The 21,314-nt window shown below is 45.4% G+C and overlaps 1 protein-coding gene across 1 annotated transcript in view; it reads left to right on the top strand.

Annotated features, from left to right (window-relative positions):
* The window catches only part of ST6GALNAC2 (ST6 N-acetylgalactosaminide alpha-2,6-sialyltransferase 2), a 33,845-nt gene that overhangs the window by 10,341 nt on the left and 2,190 nt on the right, over window positions 1-21,314 (top strand). Inside the window, exons 2-9 of the mRNA XM_080997062.1 lie at window positions 8,408-8,500; window positions 9,348-9,405; window positions 12,978-13,179; window positions 16,584-16,749; window positions 16,931-17,069; window positions 17,274-17,377; window positions 19,176-19,259; window positions 21,031-21,130. Of these exons, the coding sequence (XP_080853188.1) occupies window positions 8,408-8,500; window positions 9,348-9,405; window positions 12,978-13,179; window positions 16,584-16,749; window positions 16,931-17,069; window positions 17,274-17,377; window positions 19,176-19,259; window positions 21,031-21,130 (946 nt within the window). The remainder of the gene's footprint in view (window positions 1-8,407; window positions 8,501-9,347; window positions 9,406-12,977; window positions 13,180-16,583; window positions 16,750-16,930; window positions 17,070-17,273; window positions 17,378-19,175; window positions 19,260-21,030; window positions 21,131-21,314) is intronic.

Here is a 21,314-nt window from a genome sequence, read left to right as displayed (position 1 = left end):
AGAAATCATTGGGTAAACCACTCAGAAGATCCTACTCCTCCAGGCTTCATAAGCAAACTCGTAACTCTTATGCTGATGTTTCTGCCTCCTGCATGAGGTTCCCTTCTTAATGTTTCTCCTTTCTGGCCCCACCAGTAGCTTAGGCAGAGCCCAACATTTGCCCCGTTGCCATTGTTTGCACTGGCTGTATGAATAATCCTTTCACAAGCAGAACAGTAGCAGAACAAAAACCAGACATTCATAGAAATACATATGTTGCAAAACACATAAGTGTGCAGGTTGAGAAGGGTTGTGCATACTGGTTATTGAGGATTCAAATGTTCATCTGAACAGCTCGAGGTAGCATATAAGTTTCTCCCCTTCCTCATTTTATCCTCGCAACAGCCCTGTGAGGTAGGTTAGGCCAGGAGAAAGCTACTGGCCCAAGGTCACTTTAGTGAGCTTTAGGGCTGAGTGGAGATTTGAACCCAGATTCTGGACTTGTACCCCAGAGCAAAAACAAACAGGGCTGCTCCAGTTCACAGATAAGTTTAAACCACCCCTTTTGCTTTGAAAAAGTCTCCGGTCTATATTTCTGAGCATGTGGAGACTGATTCCTCTGATGGGGGATGTTTTAGAATCCATTCCAATAGTTGCAGTTCAAGGGGTTGACCTTCTGGCCAGGGCCAGTCTGAAGAAGCAGAAAGAGAGACAAGGAAACCTTTGTGACACCCAAATGGTGATTTTCACACAGAGGAGCGAGCAGATCGTGTTTCTTCAGTTCTGCATGTGCGTAGCCTGTGGCAGACATCCCCCTGAAGCCTGTTGTGAGAAAAGTTCTTGGTGGCCTTCCTGGAAAGACTTGTTGTGCAAAGGGCAGGAGTCCTTTCATTAAGGCCAAGCCACAGACCTGTCCATCTAGATGGACGGGGTTGTAAATCCATCAAGCCCCACTGACTTCAGTTGTGGGGGGAAATGGCTTGAATTCTTAATGCCTATGCACCCAGGTCATCAGAGGAAGTCTGTTTCACCTGCAGGAAAAGTACATTGGCTGTATGTCCAAAAGAAATGACCTTCACTGGGTTGGCACCTGGATGCCAACAGTTTATTATTTTCGGTGCCAGGTTGCAACTTTATTATTTACCCAAAACACACACACACACACACACACACACACACACACACACACACACTGGTTGGATAGTTTTATTCCTCTTCATTTTATTGCATTATTTATTTTTGTAATTCTACGTTTCTTTTTATATACAGCCCTAAAATCTATTTTTGAAGAAGGGGCAGCTGAGGGATAGCTCAATTGGCAAAACACAAGACTGTTAATCTTAGGGTTGTGGGTTCGAGTTCCGCACCAGGTGGAAGATTTCTGCATTGCAGGGGGTTGGACTAGAAGATCGTTGTGGTTCCTCGAAATTATTTTGCCATGCTCCTCAATGCCTGATGGTTGTGGGAGCTCTGGTCTACACAAACACCTACACACAGAGAGCCAATCCATTCATTTTGCCGGATGGAGAAAATCTGTGCTTCCATTCTTTGTACATGGAGGTTGGCTGTCTCTGTTGCAATGAACAAAGCAGTCTGTGCTTGGAGCTTCATTTGCACATTGCAGTGGATGTGGCAGCTCCAGATTACTGCAAGGGAGTACATGCCTGTCTTCCAGTTGTGCCCATGTTTAGTTTCGATGGGCTCTGTTAAAGAGGAAGCAGGTGTTAACTAGGCAGAGCCGCATTAAAACTCAACCCTAAAGCCAGTTCAGGTCTGGGGCGACGCCTTGCAGAAAGTTCAAGCCAGGATGGCGAGTATACTATCAGCAAGAGCTCATATTTCAGTAAATGCCTCTTCAACAACATGTGCCTTGTCTAATCCACAATAAAGCATTTTTCACAGATACACGATGGTGATATTGATTTCCCCACCCACCCAAACTTGGGCAGGCTGCTGTGAGAGTTGCTTTGAAGTCAACCTTCTGTTTCCCAATGAATGGGCCTCTTTCTTCTTCTTCCAAGATGACCCATCTAGCATGTAGGGAGGTGGAGCTGTTGACTGAGAAGGGCTTAGCCAAGTTGCCTGACCTCAGGTTTACCAGTGGCTGGGTAAGATCCAAGACAAAACAGGCATCTGGAAAAGAAGAAGTAGGAACAAAATAGCTAGGGGTTGTGTGGCTGCAACCCACATTTATTTGTGCGTTAGCCCCGTTGAATACAGTAGGATTTACTTCTGAGTAGGGGTGGGGAAGAAGTTGATATGAATGACCCAATTCACACTTCCTGTACTAATAAGATACCCTTCAGAATTCTCACTTCCCCAAATTTTGTGCTGCAGTTATCCAATGAAAAGTGTGCACAACTACGGTATATGGAAATAGTATGCAAAGCAACATAGTTGGGGAAATTGCTTGCAAAAATGATATTGGACAAAATTGCACACAAAGATCGAAAGAAATGTGTGTGAACTGTGAATCTTCATGTGGACTTTTTCAAGGGAAAATGGCAAATGGATGTGAAAATGGAATGAACTGAACTTAAGGTTGGGAAAAATGAGAATCTGAATGACAGATTTGTCTGTCCTTCTGAATAAGAAGTGGCAGTTGTTAGTGTCTATGTTTGTACAGTACTTTAATTGAGTTAGACTGGGAGACCCAATTTTATAATAATATTTATATAGAGTTTCAGGTTGTATACACACCATACATTTAAAGCACCATCCCTGCCCCTAAAAAAAAAGTACTGGGAACTGTAGTTTATCTCTCACAGTGCTTCATTTTCCAGTAACCTTTAAATCGATGGTATGTATGCAGGCTCAAAGTGCTTCCTGTTCTTTCTTGTACTTTTTACAATAACTCTGTAACTACTTGCTCCTTTAAGTACAGTAAAATAATGGTCTTCACATGCAAATATGCTGATTTGTCCAGACCTCCGGCATGATCCAGTGATACTTGAGCACATTTGACATTCAATTTGTTTCACTATAGGAGTGAAGCACATGCTTAAATCTCACCAACCTAGAGGTGAAAACAAATCCTAGTTTGGTGTAGTGGTTAAGAGCGGTAGACTCATAATCTGGTGAACCGGGTTCGCATCTTCGCTCCTCCACATGCAGCTGCTGGGTGACCTTGGGCTAGTCACACTTCTTTGAAGTCTGTCAGCCTCACTCACCTCACAGAGTGTTTGTTGTGGGGGAGGAAGGGAAAGGAGATTGTTAGCCGCTCTGAGACTCCTTTGGGTAGTGATAAAGCAGGATATTAAATCCAAACTCCTCCTCCTCCTCCTCCTCCTCCTCGTCTTCTTCTTCTTCTATGCATGTTTACTCAGCCGTAAGGCCTACTGCATTCAATGGGACTTTCTCCCAGGTAAGTGTGCAAGGATTGCTACCTTAAATATGCAAACAACAACAACAATGAAGGGTCTTGTGACACTTTAAAGATTAAAAAATTAGCATGAACTTGTGTGGACTAGTGGCCACATCATCAGATGCAGGAATGGTAATATTAATCTTCAATTGTAGGTATGTATACACATGCAAGGGGACGCAGGTGGTGCTGTGGTCTAAACCACGGAGCCTCTTGGGCTTGCCGATCAGAAGGTCGGCGGTTCGAATCCCTGCGACGGGGTGAGCTCCCGTTGCTCAGTCCCTGCTCCTGCCAACCTAGCAGTTCGAAAGCACGTCAAAGTGCAAGTAGATAAATAGGTACTGCTCCGGCGGGAAGGTAAACGGCGTTTCCGTGCGCTGCTCTGGTTTCGCCAGAAGTGGCTTAGTCATGCTGCCCACGTGACCCGGAAGCTGTCTGCGGACAAACGTCGGCTCTTCGACCAGTAAAGCGAGATGAGCACCGCAACTGGACTTAACTGTCAGGGGTCCTTTTTATACACATGCAAAGTGCATAGACATTGGAAGCAATGAGATGCAACAAGTACAGATAACTCCCAAGAGACTGTGATCTACTCCCAGTATAAAAAAGGCAGTGTTCTACCCATTGCCATTGCCTAGAGTTGTTGAGCTTATTTTGGGAGGAGTGCCCAAAGTTGTTGAGCTATTTGGGGGGGGGGAGTGCCCAAAATTGTTGAGCTTCTTTTAGAGGGGAGTGCTCAGAGCTGTCATGGCCCAATTTATTTAATCCCGCGATCGACCTGCAGTGGCCCAGCGATCAACCAGTTGGATGTGCCTGAATTACAGTTGCTCAAAACAAGCTCAAGTGCTTCTTTACAGGAAGCAGTGACAGATGCAAGCAACTTGTCAAAACTGAGTTATGCTGTTGTAGGAAATGAAGCCATTGTCTTTTTTCCGGCCAAGATTCCTTGCTCAGTAAGTAATACAGCATCTCATACTGGTGCCTCCTTTTGAAATCATTCAAGTAGAATTCCTTTGAAATTCTCATGGACACCTCTAGATCAGTAGCATGCTTGCTTTAAATAATAATAATGATAATAATAATCCTTCATCTGACCACTATCATTTGGAAGAAAATCCAGTTTCAGGGCCTCAGTGTGGAATGTACTGCATGTTTGATTGGGGTCAGTCTTGCACTGATTTCTCCTGCAAATTGTTAATCTTATGGCTGATACTTCAGCAACCCAAATGGATGTTTACTGCCAACAGCACCTTCGGGAACAAATAGCAGCCAGGGAAGGGGCATTTTCCAGCAGAAAAAAGGAACCTGATCCAGAAGCATGTTCCAGATTGGGCCCTGTGAGTGATTTTATTTCAGAATAAAGTTAGTCAGATTAATAATAGTCAGGATCTTCTTGCATGGGGCAGGGATCCTGAAGCTGTTTTCTTATCCACAATAAATTTAACTGGGCTCTTTGCTGGATCAACCCTTTGGATTTCCCAAATATACTTTGTGCTCCTTGTTTCCCCGATAGTGGAAGACGTTCACAGCCGCTTCTTTCCAAGGAGAGAAGGCTGGAGAGTTGTTCCATTCGCTTTCCAAAGAACGTGGACTGGAAAACTTGCGTCTTTTGTAATAATCCCTTTATGTAAAAATGTACTGGTTGAGCAATTATTGCAAGGCAAAGAAGTAACACACGGTCAGACTGTGTTAGGTTTGCAGCAACAATAGTCCTTAAATAGTAACAAACAGTAACGTTCAGAAATGCAAATATGGTTTCTCTAGAGATCGCTGAGACGACCATAGCAGATTTAAAATAAACAGCGGGGGCTGATGCCCATTGAGAGTGGCAGGGAGACCAACAGTGGGCATGCAACCGCTGCCCTTCAGAGACAGGCAGAGACAGGTAATTCTAGTTTTGTCCCCATCCTCAAGGGCAACACTGAGACTAAGAAGACTGTGTACACACGACACTCTTAAAGCAACGTTCTTCCCCTCAAAGAATTATGGGTAGTGTAGTTTACCCCTCACAGAATTACAATTCATAGCAACCCTTAACAAACCACAATGCCCATAATTCTTTGAGGGAAAGAATGTGCTTTGAATGTATGTACACAACCTAAGGAGGAGGAGGGTTACAAGCAATGCCATCAGGGGTATGGGGTGAGGAGCTGACTGAGGGGAGACTGAGGTTGGTGGGGTGGTCTCCACGGCAAAACAAAACAAAAGCCATTTCTGGCAGCAGCTCTCCCTGCCTCCTCATCCCATTCAACCTGCTCCTATCCTGCAGGTTGATACAAGCTGACCATCCAAGTCAGCGTCGGTTCCAGGTTTGGGGGGGGCATGCCTTCCTCACTGCTGCCTCCATCTGCTTGCCCTCTTTCTCCGGGCTGCAGCCTCACAACCACCCCAAGGGACAGCATGCTGCTCTGTCTCCTCACTCGAGTCGCCACTTGCATTGTCAAAGGGGTTAGGTAGGTGAACAGGGAAGTGGGGCCAAGGGGCTCCAGAGATTGGAAGTGGGGGCCCTGCAGAAGAGTGGTGACCCCTGGCACCAACACTGATAAGATCATAAGAGCCCCCCTGCTGGATCAGGCCCATGGCCCTTCTAGTCCGCCATCTTGTTTTCACTGTGGTCAACCAGAGGCCTATGGAAAACCACAGGCAGGACCTGAGTGCATTAGTACTCCCCCAGTCGGTGATATTGGGAAGCATGAATAGGGTTGGTATTCAGCAACTGGCGTTTGGAGGCATAGTGCCTCTGACAGTGGAGGGGGAACATAGCCATCATGGCTAGTAGCCCTCAACAGACATCCTCCATGATCCAAATGGCTGAGGTGATCTGCTGCACTGATCTGAGCCATAAATTCATACCTGTTGTTACTGGCCCAGAGCCACAAAGGAGGCTTTGGATACTTAATACCAATATTAAGCAGCTGGACATAAAAATCCACACTCCTTGGAGTTTGGTATTCTACTGAAGGCAAAGTATGGGAACTCAGATCCAGAGGAGCAGATCTGCATGCAAAATCCCTAGATCCAGCACCTGGCCAGGCATTGTGCAGGTGTTGTGTTCCTTTGCCACAGATGCAATGCCAGGCAGAGGATGAGAGTTGCCAGCTCACATCTCCCATGTGCAGATTGTGTGTGGCGAAGTCTAAGGGCTGTTCCAATCTAAGCTGACAGCGTTAATCATCTCTTTGATGGGGAGAAGGAGGGGGATCATCCTGCAAAGCCTCCGGCAGGCAGCCTGCTGTTGTGCAGGAATGTCCCTGAATCAGGGCCAGCATGTCTCATTTGTCTCTGGCCCGCTAAGCCTTGTAGGAACAGGAAGAAGTCTGGCTTGCCATTCAAGTCAACAATGTTCCTGCCTTGCCTAATAATATGAGGCAGTTGGGCAGCGCAAAGAAGTTTGATTAGATGTAGGTTTGCCACGCATCTTTCTTATAACATTTGTTTATTCATTGGTTCATTCGTTACACAGATATTCTGCCTTACTACCAGGGAGTTCAAGGCAGCATTTCTGCTTCTCTCCCCATTTTATCCTCATCCCTTCCTTTTTTATCCTCTCAGTAGCCCAGTGCGCTTCATTGCTTTAGTGGGTTTTAGAGCCATAGAGAGGCACTCTAACCACCTCACCTCTGCAAAAGGCATGGTTGAGAAACAGCCCTGCGCCAAGCAAGAGATTGCCAAATCACACCGGTTCAAGCTAAGAAAATGTGGATGGGCCGGTTTCAGTTTTACAACAAGACTCTGTCGTTGCAAGTTTCTGCATCTTGTTGGAACGTGTCCTTATGCCCTTGCTCCCCCCGCCCCGCCCCCCAAATGCCTTTTGCTCCTTCTTTGTGGATCCTTTTACCAACTCAGGCCAAGTTTGAGCAAACTGGGATCCCTACAAGCACTGGGAAGTCCAGTAGAGAAGGTTGTGTTGTTGTTTTTTTAATGTGCCTATTACATACGCTTCAGGTTACATACGCTTCAGGTTACAGACTCCGCTAACCCAAAAATAGTGCTTCAGCTTAAGAACTTTGCTTCAGGATGAGAACAGAAATCATGCTCCGGCAGCATGGCAGCAGCAGGAGGCCCCATTAGCTAAAGTGGTGCTTCAGGTTAAGAACAGACCTCTGGAATGAATTAAGTACTTAACCCAAGGTATCACTGTACTTGAACTCCACATTCTCCATGCTTGTTTCTACTTCACCTGCAATGTAAAAACAAGGAAACCAGCACTGGTGTTCTAAGATCTAAATTCATTGTATAGTTAAGATGTTGTTCAAAAACTGGGGGGAGGGGGAGGAATTGCTTCATGCTGCCATGCTTTAGGGTGGAACACGTTATTCCTCAGCATCTAAATTATGAGTTAATTCAAGAGTTTTGCTAAACACTGACAGCTACATACCTCAGAGCTAAAGTCACACAAAGTTTGCAAGATCTAAGAACTGAGCTATGTGGCAGCTCAGATTGAGGGCCTCTCCAGACTGGTGTTCTTGCAGGCACACTTTGCAGCGTGTCCTTGACACAATAATAAGTGCATTAGTGGTGGATTTATCCTGCTTGAGTTTGTTCTGCAATGCTTCCCCAGTGCTATCATAGAACTCAAAGGGACCCTGAGGGTCATCTAGCCCAACCCTCTGCTTTTCAGCAATCTCTACACATGGTTCCCCATCCAATTTGAAACCCATACTGGACCCTGCTTAGCTTTGCAAATGTGCTAGCAGTTTTATTGCTGCTCCACTAGGAGGTGGTCATTGCTGTCTGTAGGGGCTACGGTACAACAAACCTAGGACAAAAATAATCCAGAACATAATCCAGAACAAATAATCCAGAACAAAAGGTTATGGGATTTCAGCAGGAGATTATGGGATATGCATGGACTATTTCATGCAAACCATCCCAAATCATTTAGAAATGCAAACTGTATTGATAGTGGGGTTGTGTGTGACTGATCCAGTAGTGTCATGGGCACAAATAATCATGGATGTGGAATAAAATGGATGTCTCTGGAGGCGAAACCTATAGGAATGCTGGCATGAAATGAGAACTCCATACATAACTTCTCCACCTGCTTCTGTTACTGTATTCCAGACTGCTGCAGCAGGAGACACTGGGGCCAGCGCAAGCAGAAATTCCCCAAGATGTCAGGAACCACAGTCTGCCCAGAGAAAGCATCACAAAGAGGTAAGTGAGGCTGGAGTGAACCCTTCCTCACAGAAATGTTGCCAGAGAATTGGGTGGTTACTTAAAATCGATGCATTTGATTCAGTCACCCACTTCTTCTGGGTCCTTCTTGCCCCTAGAGGGATGTCAGGGCCGAGATAAGTCACAGCTAGCAGATTTGCCCTGTCAGGATTTAGGCTGGAGCTTCTGGGGGTTATAGCCCAGAGGGTTCTGAGGGCACCATGTTGGCTAATAACCCTCTTGACTCCTTGACCCCCAGTTCCCCAGTGTCCTAGGCTTGCCCACTTCCCTTCTGACAGTAGTTTGCAGCCCTAACCCCCTCTTCCCAGTTTTGTCTTTCATATTCCATGGTTTGCCCTGCACCTTTCCTTCCTTCATCTTTCTTGTCTTTGGACTCCCTGGCCCTTGATTTCCCAGCATCCAGGTTTCCTTCCCAATTCCTAACCTGCCACATGCAACCTTTTAAATCCAGCCATGCTGACAACTTCCCCTTTCCTCACAGAATTACAACTACCAAGTCTTTAGTTCCTTGAGCAACTGAACATTCTGATCGTCACCCCAGGCAAACAGTATCACAGGTTTCATCTTCATAAGTGCACTGCAATGTTGATATATGCTCTTTAATGCTTCCTGTGGGCTGGATGGCAATGGGACAGACCCAGTACAACAGGTTCATCAATCTGTAACTATCCCATGGCTATAAAAGGGTCTAGATTTCATATCTAAATCACTGGAAGTTGAGCAAACCCTTAGAAAGGGTTGTTGGATAGTGTAGGCATCTCAGTATACAGTGAACAAATGTTTGTGCGTGAAAGTCAGTCTCCTTTTCCTGCTGTTTTCATTCTAGGGGGAACCCAACCAAAAATTCATCTGAGAGAGGAATTCTTAATCATCCTAAGGAGAAGGTAACAAGTCCATCCTTCATTCTAAAGACTTCCTTGCCCTTTGTCCCCTTCCCAAAAGCAGGTCAGCACCCAGACATCATCATCATAATGTGCTTACAGCACATATAAAACATAGCAAAATATCAAACATTAAAAACTAAATAAAGACAAAACTATTTACTCTCTGCTATTCAAGGCTCACATCCTAAGAGTTAATCTTCCACAACACTTGTTTCTAATTCAGAGTTAGAGAGGTTGACCACATGTCTCTGGAACAGGCATGGCACGAATACAGGTATATCCCTCACTTTCTTGCTTGCTAGTTTACAACCAAGAGGAACAACCTCTGAAAATGAAATTCTGGACTTCTAAGCCACAGAGTGCCTTAGCGTCAGGTGTGCTTAGTGGAAAAGGGTTGCATGCTGTGAAAACTTATCAGTTGATGGTCTCACTCAATTAACACTTAGAGCAGACGCACTGAAATCCACAGGACTTGAATACCTCATACCTGGCAATCTTTGGGGATTCTAAGGAGCAACAGCAACAACAAATCAGCATAGGTTTGCAATCATTGGTTAAAATCAGTGAAGCTTTGAAAGGCTCAGTCTGCCAGCTCGATTCAAAATGGCACCCTGATGTCCCCAGACATAGATGAAAAGCTTTTCCTTGATCTTGGGAACCATCCTGCAGAATTTGGTTATGATATCTTAAGACTTAACAGAGAAATGTGTAGCATATTCATATAATGCATGTGTGTGTGTGTAATAGTTTAGAATTTATAATGATAAATTATATTAATAATTGCTTAAAGCTAAACTTAGTTGTGACTAATTTAAATCCCATTGAATTCAAGGGATCTACTCTGAGTAAGACTTAAGTTTGAATTCAACATAATAAACAAAATACTTTAGGATGCTTTGCTCACTTTCCCTCTCTCTCTCTTTCACACACACACACACAGAGAGAGAGAGAGAGAGAGAGAGAGAGAGAAAGAGAGAGAGAAGAAAGGGTTACTGCAAGGCATCAGTGACATGCCCAAAATCTCCTAGTATGCTTTAAGTAGATTTTGAACCTAGATCTTCCTGGTCAATTCAGCATTATACAGTAATTTGCAAGGAAAAGGCAGTTGCCGAGAACTGATGCAAAATCTGCAGGGATGTCTATTTCATGTATCTTAAAGGTAAAGGGACCCCTGACCATTAGGTCCAGTTGTGGCCGATTCTGGGGTTGTGACGCTCATCTCGCTTTATTGGCCGAGGGAGCCGGCGTACAGCTTCCTGGTCATGTGGCCAGCATGATTAAGCTGCTTCTGGCGAACCAGAGCAGCACACGGAAATGCCGTTTACCTTCCCGCCGGAGTGGTGCCTATTTATCTACTTGCGCTTTGACGTGCTTTCGAACTGCTAGGTTGGCAGCAGCAGGGACCGAGCAACGGGAGCTCACTCCGTCGCGGGGATTCAAACAGCCAACCTTCTGATCGGCAAGTCCTAGGCTCTGTGGTTTAACCCACAGCGCCACCCGCGTCCCTCTTCATGTATCTTATTCACCCACAAATCTACATTCTGCCTTTCAAGTCAAAGGCCATTCATGCTTTTTGAAAAAAAAATAGATTTATGAAACAAACCAGTGAAAGAACTAAATACTCACAACAGCTGTTTAAAAGCCCAACACAACACTGCTTAGTAAACACAGTCTGCAACCTTTTTTTTTTTTTTTTTTTGAAAAGGTATATTGCAAAGGTAACAAAGGTAGGGCCATGTGTACTTCCTTGGGGAGAGAGCTCCAGAGACATGGAGCCTTGAAATGTGCACAGTAAATGGAGAACAACTGTATTGTCCAGTAACTTTGTCTGAAAAGAACCCATTCCTCCATCTGTCGGATCCTTTCCTAAGGGGGATATCACTTTCCCTGGTTAATGCTTTTTTCACTCTGACCGACAGCCAGCAGTATCCTTATCCTCACGCCAACCCTTGCGATCACAGAAATTATCAGAGAATTTGGCTGCTGCTTCACTTTATTTTTATTGTAGGCCACTTTGAGGGTCATTGCGCAAGAGCGGCATCTGAAAAGGTATCCCGTCAAAATAAATAAAATCAGAATTTCTGCAGATGTTTTTGGCTATGAGTTGAATATATTTTTAAAAAAACTAAACCCAGCCACGAGCATGCTTAGGTTGACTCTGCTGCACAATATTTGGATTCTGATGCTTGCCTTGGACGTTCTCATCAGAACTCAAATACCATCCATATTTGACTTTAAAAATTGGTATTTGGCCCCCAAAATTGGAATTCAAATTTTGACATTCAAATCATCTGTCTAGCAGCAGATGTCATCCGTGCAGCCCGTGTGAATCTGCCTTTGATGTTAATGGCAGGCTTTTAATCATGGGCAGCGTATTTACATAGCCAGTGCAAATGCATCAAACAGTGGGAGCTAGGAATACGATTCTTCGCTGCTGTTTAACATCTGACTTTAAGCTCATGCGGATCCATAGAAGTAAATTTGGAATGCTTCGTTTAGTGCACTAAATTATCTGACTTGTATGACGGTATGGAATGCTATTTTACAGAGTTGCCGAGAAGTGAAAAAGCGTTGATCTCCAACCTCACATCCCAGAACATGTATTTTTTTCCTCTCGTGAGTCACAACAAAGGAGGAAGAACCACAAATCTTAGGCTTTCTCCTCTGACCCACAAAGAGAAGAGAAAAACGGTTCCCTAAACCCTGATTCTTGCCCCCACCCCACTCTGGTGTTTGCAATACTCCTCCACCATTTCTTTGTTCAATATTCAGTGCAGCTTGAAAATAGTCATACACTCCCTTCCTTCCTGTACCATCAAGTGTTATGGGATGCAGGAAAGAGCTGACCCCAAAGAAAGGGCAAAGCAAAGCAAAACTGCTACACAAGTGGGTTGTGTCTGTGTGGGCGGAACATTTGTTTAGTCCTGAGCAGCATCAACCCTTAACAGTCAACTAATTAAACAATGTACCTTCGGTACAGGCGTAATTCCCTGAACTAGTGACCTGATAGCTGCTGCCCACTGGAAGTTTTAACAGACAACAGAAATCCAGCAACCCCTTCTCAGGACACAGAAAAACTGTTAAGAGATCAGATGCACTGATTCAGCACACCTGACTTCCCACCTGTCCCACCAGGGCTGTTCCAGTCTCCTGCATGGCTTCATCCCACATTACGTTTAGCGCAGCTGCTCAGGCTAAGCAAACCCAGAGGGTGTAGCCCAAACCTCTGTACAACGTTGCTCCGACTACTGTTTCCTCCCCTTTGGGTTCAGTGGTCTGTTGTGGTTCTGTCACTGCCATTGGGCAAGAACCAAAGATGTCAACAGGCTTTTTCAAGTTCTGTTTCTTTGCTTGATTTGGCAAAATCGCCCCTGATCTCAGCATTTGAGTTTTCCAAGTGCAGGAATGTTTTCATCAATGAACATGTGTTTGTAGTGTTGTAACCGAGAACTCCTGTATATAATTTGGGGCTTTGTTAAGGTTGTTCTATGTTCTTTGCCAGTTTTCTCTGTGACCTACCTAAGTAGACATTCCAAAGAAATATTGACGGATGTTAACTTCTACCACTTTAGGATTTGCTCACGCCAAGCCTTTCTCAGTCCGGTTTGTGTCCCCACTCACTGAAGTCCAAAGTAAAGGTGGACCCAACGATGAGGAAGCAGTTTGATTTTGGCATCCCGGTGCTGATGGAGAAGCAGCACTTCACCCCGGAGACCTGGGAGAAGCTAAAAGAGCACAAAGTCCCCTACGGCTGGCGTGGCTTGTCATATACAGGTAATGGGCTGGGGACATAGCTCTAGAGGGCTACTCTGTTGTATGCTACATTGGATGCATGCACTGTGATCTAATTACCCTAGCTCTAAACCAGGCTCACAATGCTCTGCTCCAGGAGGTGTTGGTGGCATAAATAACATGAACCAATCTTGATGCGAACAAGCGACTGCCCATGGCAATTTTTTGTAATGCCCAGGGAACTTCATACCATCCAGTGCCTGCCAGATGGTAATAGAACACATGAAGCAAGAATACATCCTTTCTTGGGGCATTGTTCTTGGCACACTCCATGAATTGATGCTGGTACTCATAACCTCAGCAGTCATGTTTGGACAACATGGTAAGCAATAAAAGCTTGCTGCCAAATCGCTCCCGCTTCACTCATCCCCTGGCATGAGCAACACATCATGACCCTTGCCTTGCTGGGACCTCTAAGCCAGGTGTTTGTCTCCAAACAAACCAGTATCTGAAGCCAATGTTTTGTTCTTTTGCTTCCCCGTCATGGTTTGTTTGAGAGAAATAAACCACGAGCGTTAAGTTTGCATGGCATAGTAAGGTCGTGGCTCATGATTCCTCGCTCCACTTGCGCTAGGGGAGGAGTGATAAGGCAGGGCGTGCCGCTCACATGTGCTCCTCATTCACGATCAGCCATGGCTTGTGCCTTAACCCGGTGTGCACATCCCGTTTCTGCCTAATCATACATTTATATATTTTGATCTGTGTTTATTTCCGTGGATCACAACCAGAGATAATGCTGAGAATTTCCATGTGCTGAATGATTTGATAACATAGGTGGGCTTCTAAAAAAAACAACCACATCCCTGCCCCAAAAGAAAACAGTCCCCTCTCTTCAACCCAGCTGTCAAAGTTGGCCCTGAGAAATAAAGATCTGGTCCATTGGGGTGAAATGGTCCCCTATCCCTGATTTCTCATGTAACCCAGTAACGGACAGTGGGGCAGGTTGGCAGTGTTTCCCTGGCTTCCAGACAGCTGAATCACTGTTATTGACTTGGAGAGAGAGGGCACCTAAAGGCTCTAAAGCCCAGGATCAGTGTTGTTGCCTGTAGTTTCCACACATCTTATCTGTAGCTGCACCCAGAATCTCTTTTCCTCTTTATGCCCACATGCCACTGCTACTTCTTGGTGCTTCCCACATGGGAGTTGCCCCACAGCCAGTGGAGTACATCACATACCCAGGTTGCCTGATCCAGATTGAGGTGATGGGGAAGGGGGTGACTGATCCTTATCAGGAATGATATACCTCCCCTGATCAGATGTTGAGGAGTGATGTTGTTCACAATTTATGTGACCCAAAAGAAGCATCCTTCCTCTCTGCTCGTTCTGCATGTATTCAGTGAGCTTCCTATATAAAAAAAGGTGCCTTCTCTGAATCAGCAACAACTGAAGGACATGGGGAAATAGGTAGCAGAAGAAAAGGAAAAGCAAGTCTTTCTTCATCTATCAGCTGCTCAAACCCAAATGAATTTTCAACGTTCTACTTTCATCAATGTCCCAATGTTTGCAAGTGTCGTCATCTTGACGGCGGGCTCCACACAGGCTCTGGCATCTCTTTAAAGACTTAGATCTGAAGGGAGAGGAAGCCTTTGAAAACGCTGGTATCAACGCCTTGTGACATTTGCCCGAATAAAAGGTCCCAGTGTCTTTGTGATGATTAACTTGAACCAAAAGCATTTGGCACAACCTACTCCATTGTTGTCGCTGCTGCCGCCGCTGCTGCTCATGGCCATTGGCTTTTGGGCATTATCTCACTTCCTACCACATTGCCCACTCTTCCTTTTCTTGCCAGGCACGCTGTCTGCCTGGCCAGCTGATGTCCTGAATCTCTTAACTGAAAGTGAATGTGGGACATGCTTCAAATCAAAGAAGCAGCGTAGGGGGGAAACTGGCTGCAGAGAGTTTTTGGAAGTGTGAAAGCTTCTGCCTTGAGATGAGTTCAGCACAGAAGCCACGTTGGCAAAGGACCTTTCTTGGGGCTCCCCAGCTCCCTGCACCCCACTCTGTAACCGGTAGCATGGGGAACTGTAGTGCATTTAAGCAATTTTGGACTCTGGGTGGGGCTATTGAGAGTTGGAGTGCAACAACATCTGGAGGGTTGCAGCTGTTCAGTGGATGTCATCCAATTTAAGTCATGCTCAGAGCCGACACACCAAAATCAGTCAACTTAAGTTCATTTAGTTCAGTGGGTCCACTCTGTGTATATTATTATTATTATTGTTGTTGTTGTTGTTGTTGTTGTTATTATTATTATTATTATTATTATTATTATTATTATCCCACCCATCTGACTGGGCTTCCCCAGCCACTCTGGGCGGCTCCCAATAGAATATTAAAAACACGACAGAACATCAAACATTAAAAACTTCCCTAAACTGGGCTGCCTTCAGATGTCTTTTAAAAGTTGTTTATTTCCTTGACATCTGATGGGAGGGCATTCCACAGGGTGGGCGCCACTAGCGAGAAGGCCCTCTGCCTGGTTCCCTGTAACCTCGCTTCTCGCAGTGAGGGAACCACCAGAAGGCCCTCGGAGCTGGACCTCAGTGTCCGGGCTCTAGGGTGAGACCCAGTTTATGTCCTACTTGCGTGTTTCATGTTGGTGGGACAGATGGGAGTGAGAGGAACCCACATAAAAATGCCTTAGATGGTGGCCTTGCCTTAGATGGTGGTGTGTATTACTTCAAAATGAACACCCACTCTGCTGCATTTGAAGGCTTCTCCTGCTAAGTGGGGCGCTGTGCCTTCAGCCCACATAGTCCTGCCCTGACGGTATCACTGAGAGGAAAAAGTGGGGAGCTCCATCTGGAAGAAGGGGGAAGAGAAGGAACTAAGGCACCTCAAACAAACGCTTCATCTCTATTATCTGCAGGAGTTTGAGCTACCACAAAATGAGTTATTCAAAACAATGACTCAAAGCCATTCATCAACTTGCTGCAGTTCTCAATTGATTCATCGTGAACTGTTACTCATCAATTTTGAACAAAAGAACCCCCACCCCAAAAGCTGCTTTATGCTGGGGAAATAAGTAAGCATTGTTTTATTTGGTGGAGATAACGTTAAGACATCCTCAACATACTATGTATATCAAGCTGTTCCAAAATTCAATTCATGGATGTTTCACGGGTCTGTGGAAGTCAAACAGATCAGAAGCTCATCATGTTCAATTCCCTGATGTAGTGCACCCTAAACAAACTAGCTCGTATCATTTGTTTTGAACTAGTCAGTTTCTGAGATTCATAGTTCCTTCTGTATCCACTTTGCCCAAAGTGGTTGGCAGCAAAGAATGACACAAGCAATCATTGGGGTGGCAGAGAGGGAACACATCCATCAGCCTTTTGTGCTTGGTACCGCCCTTCTCCTGATGTGCATCTATGTGTTCTGCTTGGCAGCAATTGCGTCCACCGTGCAGCTCCTCAATGACTCTGCCAGCGGCAGGCTCTTCAGCAAGACCGGGCTCCCTGATGGCTGCAGCCGCTGTGCTGTGGTTGGGAACGGTGGGATTCTGAACGGCTCTCGTCAAGGCAAGGAGATAGATGCTCATGACTTCGTCTTCAGGTACAATGGGATCGGCATCCCTTCCTCTTAAGGAGGGACCCAAATCCAATTTGTGGATGGGTATAGGTGTAAAATGCTCCCCCAAAACCCCTGTCAGAGAGCTTGCCAAACGGAAAAAAAAACTTGAATCTGTTGTTTCTTCTGGTTAACACCTATGTATGTCTGAAAATACCCCTTACAGGCTTAATGGGGCAGTGATCAAAGGCTTCGAGGAAGATGTTGGGACGAAAATCTCCTTCTATGGTTTCACAGTAAACACCATGAAGAATTCCCTCATTGCTTATGCAGAATATGGCTTCACGCAGATACCACAGGGCAAGGTATGTACATCGATAATCTTATCTGTTCTTCAAAGGTGAGTGGGAATGGAAAACCAGGAGCCAGGAATGGAGTATCTGGAAAAGAGTCTATCTATGGCTGGCTGACACCCTGGAACCCATACAGCAACATTTTGTTGTGGGTGCCACGTGCAATTCTTAAATTTCTATTCTGTGTTTTGCATTCCTCCCCTATTTTTGCTTCAGGACATCCACTACATTTTCATCCCTTCAGATCTACGAGATTATATCATGCTGAGATCCGCCATATTGGGCACCCCGGTCCGAGACGGGTATGACAAGGGCGATGAGTAAGTAGGTGCTCCTTGTCTGCTTCTCTGTCCTTGCATTCAGTCCTCCTGGAGACATCCAGAGCAGATTCAGCTAGGAACATCAGCCGCTGTTAGTTCTTAGTGTTGACATCCCTTTGCACTCTGCTTTCTGTTTAGCCTTAATGTCTCTGTGCTTCCAGTTCCTACTGAGGCAGCTCAGAGAGCAACCTTTCAGGCCAGCAAGCTGACCCTGCAGTAAATAGGTTTTTAAGCAGCCAGACTCCATTGCTGAAAAAGATCGTGTTATCTTGTTCTTACAAAATCACACTTCTGGGGATTGTAGTGCAGTTGTAGCGCATGTCTCTACAACTGTAGATGTGCTTCCTCCAGTCCTCCAGTCCTCAGTTATGCCAGCCCTGTTTTTCAGGCATTCCACTCACGGTTGAAGGGAATTTGCAAGCAGGAAGCAAGGCTGCAGTGAATTAGGTATCTTCGCATCCAGCACAAATGTCTGAAGTGGGGAGGGAGTTGTTGTAGGTACAGGATTCTACATGATGTAGAACCTCAGTTGCTCATGGTTCCTGATTGTGTGAGGGGAGGGGGTTCTAGGTCACATGGAAGCCTGTAGACACATGATAGCTCCCTCCTTTCAGATGTTTGCACAATATGTGCAGATGACAGTGGGAGGTGCAACATAGCCTCACTTCCAGAACACCCAACCAGAGCTATTGTATCATGAGATTATATTCCATGTCATGTGGAAGTCCTAAGATTGAACTTCCATGTCAGTGGTGTGACACTGGTCTTGCAGAGTTTCTCATGAGCACTGAAGAATCTTTTAAAGTTTCATGGAAACTGTTGGGAGGAAGCTCAACTGATCTCATGCTTTCTCTTTCGATGCTTTGTAAGAGTCATGCATCTAGGGTGCAAGGACACATGGTGAGATGCTTGAGTCCAAACGAGAAGCACGAGGTCGTCCTTTGTGCAAGCATGGATGCAAGACTGTGGCTGGAGCTTACCTTTTATTTTACCTTTCTGGTTCCTTTTCTAAAATTGCCTGCAATTATTCTCTGACCTCTCTCTCCTTCTCTGTGTTTCTCACCAAAATATCCCTTGATTGCTGTAAAAGCTCTGACTGGCAATACTGCAAGCACAATCCCACCCACGTTCCCTGAACTCTCCATACATTAGTGATCTAAGAGGGGCAAGCACAGGGTAGAAGAAGAAGAAGAGTTTAGATTTGATATCCCGCTTTATCACTACCCGAAGGAGACTCAAAGCGGCTAACATTCTCCTTTCCCTTCCTCCCCCACAACAAACACTCTGTGAGGTGAGTGGGGCTGAGAGGCTTCAGAGAAGTGTGACTGGCCCAAGATCACCCAGCAGCTGCATGTGGAGGAGCGGGGAATCGAATCCGGTTCACCAGATTATGAGTCTACCGCTCTTAACCACTACACCACACTGGTAGGCTGGAAGCTTGAGGCGTGCAGGGAGATAGAAGGTTTTCAGCACCATTTCAGTAGCTCAGCCTCTGGACAGCAGGTGGGAAGAAGGAATAAGCAGAAATCCCTTCTCCTGGACCTCATCCAGCAGCAGGTGCAGATGGGTTCCATTTCCCTCTGCAAATCCCATTTGGATTTCCTGTTCCAGATTTCTGGAGAGTTATTTAATTTTTACGCCATCCATTTTTAGTATTTTTATCGTGGCGCTTGACAAATGGCACAGTTTTACTGCTTTATGTAGTGTATTGTTTTTATGCCCCAGCCACAGGATCAGTGCAGAGCTGTCTAATTGTTGTCATGCAACAAAACTATTTTTATTTGCTCTGTTTCCACAGGCCACAACAATATTTTGGATCTGAGGCACCTGCCGGAAAGTTCAAGTTGCTGCACCCTGAATTTGTGCATTACCTAACAGAGAGGTAATGTTTTGAGACTTAGAACACCACAGCGAAGCCTGTTTTTTAGCAGGACACGACCACTGTTGGTGGAGTACAACTCCCTTTATCCTTGTGCACTGGCCATGTTGGAACTGGGGTTGATGGGTGCTGGAGTCCAGCAACATCTGGCTTTCCCACCCTTAATATATTCAGTGGGTGATATCCAACTTAAGTCATGCTAAGAGTAGGTCCACTGAAATCAATAGACATAAGCACATTGATTTCAGTGGGTCCACTCTGAGTATTACTTAATTGGACACCACTCAATAGCAATATATGTACTACTTGTATCATGTCAGTGGGAGTGAGGGGAACCCACATATTATCACATGAAACACATCCGGGGTGGGAACATTTTCAGCTCAGTGGGCTAGATCCTGAGCTGTCTGCAAGCCCCACTTTCAGCAGGGATTGGCCCCATTCCAGAGATCCTGATTGGAAACTCGGGAATGTAGCCAATTCTAGCTTGGCTTGAAGTCACCATCGGTGGGTACAAAGTGGGTACAAAAAAACATGGGTACAATCCCCCCTTATCAGGGAGCAATTGAGCGTGCACTCGAAGGCTCCTGAACCATTTCCTTTGCAGTCGTTTCTTTACTGGCCCAGCAGCTGACGTCATCTGTGGGTGGGTGTAGCTTTGGAGAAATTAGGCCAAATTAGGACTCTGCCGGGTCTAACTAGGCCAGCAGGCCAGAGATTCCCCACCACTGACCATTTGTTTGTTTGTTTGTTTGTTTTCATCATTCAATATATATACCTCAAAAGATCTCAGGGCGATGTACGACATTAAAAACAAATTATCAAACATCAATGATAAAAACATAATAAAAACATAGTAAAAAGCATACTGACAGACAGCCTAAAAGTAAAATAATCATAATAATAACAGTCCTCTTCCCCTACACTTGTACCATAGCTGTCAACTTTTCCCTTTTCTTGTGAGGAATCCTATTCGGAATAAGGGAATTTTCCCTTTAAAAATGGGGAACGTTGACAGCTATGCACTTGTACATACATATGTAGTAGAATTCTGACTGCCCTTCTTTGTCAATGGTGTATGAATCTCTGGCTGGCGGAAGGGACAGAGGGAACCGTGAGTCACCTGAGTAAATTGGGTGGAAGACTGATACACAGTTTTTGGGATTTGTGCAGGAATCTTGCCTTTAATTCCATTTTGTATCATATGAGAGCCAATGTAAAGGTAAAGGGACCCCTGACCATTAGGTCCAGTCGTGGCCAACTCTGGGGTTGCGGCGTTCATCTCACTTTATTGGCCGAGGGAGCCGGCGTACAGCTTCCGGGTCATGTGGCCAGCATGACTAAGCCGCTTCTGGCGAACCAGAGCAGCGCACAGAAACGCCGTTTACCTTCCCGCCGGAGCAGTACCTATTTATCTACTTGTACTTCGTGCTTTCGAACTGCTAGGTTGGCAGGAGCAGGGACCAAGCAACGGGAGGTCACCCCGTCGCAGGGATTCGAACCACCGACCTTCTGATTGGCAAGTTCTAGGCTCTGTGGTTTAACCCACAGTGCCACCTGTGTCCCTATGAGAGCCAATACCAATGGGCAAAAATTCCCTGTATGTGGAATGCTAGCATGTCAGGGAGAAGAACAGGCTGGACGTTTGAAATCTTTCTGATTGCCAGATTCTTATATGGCCCATTGTTCGCACCTGACACAGCCAATTGGTTAAAAACTTCTTATTTTGTTAATAACCTATAAACACCCTCCAGTGCTCCTCTTCTATTTACAGGTTTTTAAGGTCAGAAATAATAAACAGTCAGTATGGACATCTCTACATGCCCAGCACTGGAGCCCTGATGCTTCTAACAGCTCTTCATACCTGTGATCAGGTAACAGTCTTTATACCGTTAACTTTTCCAGCAGCTGATAAACTCAGCATCAGGGGGTGGAGACCTAAGCCTAGTTGTGATGGTGACTTCACACTGTGTGGAAAGGGGAGAAGATGACTCTCACACACCTAGCACCAACAGGGAACATAATCAATTTCCTCCCAACAAGATGTGCTTGTTCCAC

The sequence above is a fragment of the Podarcis pityusensis genome (genome assembly GCF_964106645.2).
Source record: "Podarcis pityusensis genome assembly, chromosome: 2".
Taxonomy (NCBI): domain Eukaryota; kingdom Metazoa; phylum Chordata; class Lepidosauria; order Squamata; family Lacertidae; genus Podarcis; species Podarcis pityusensis.
The sequence above is the reverse complement of the archived record's forward strand: the minus strand, read 5'-3'. Positions and strand labels throughout refer to the sequence as shown.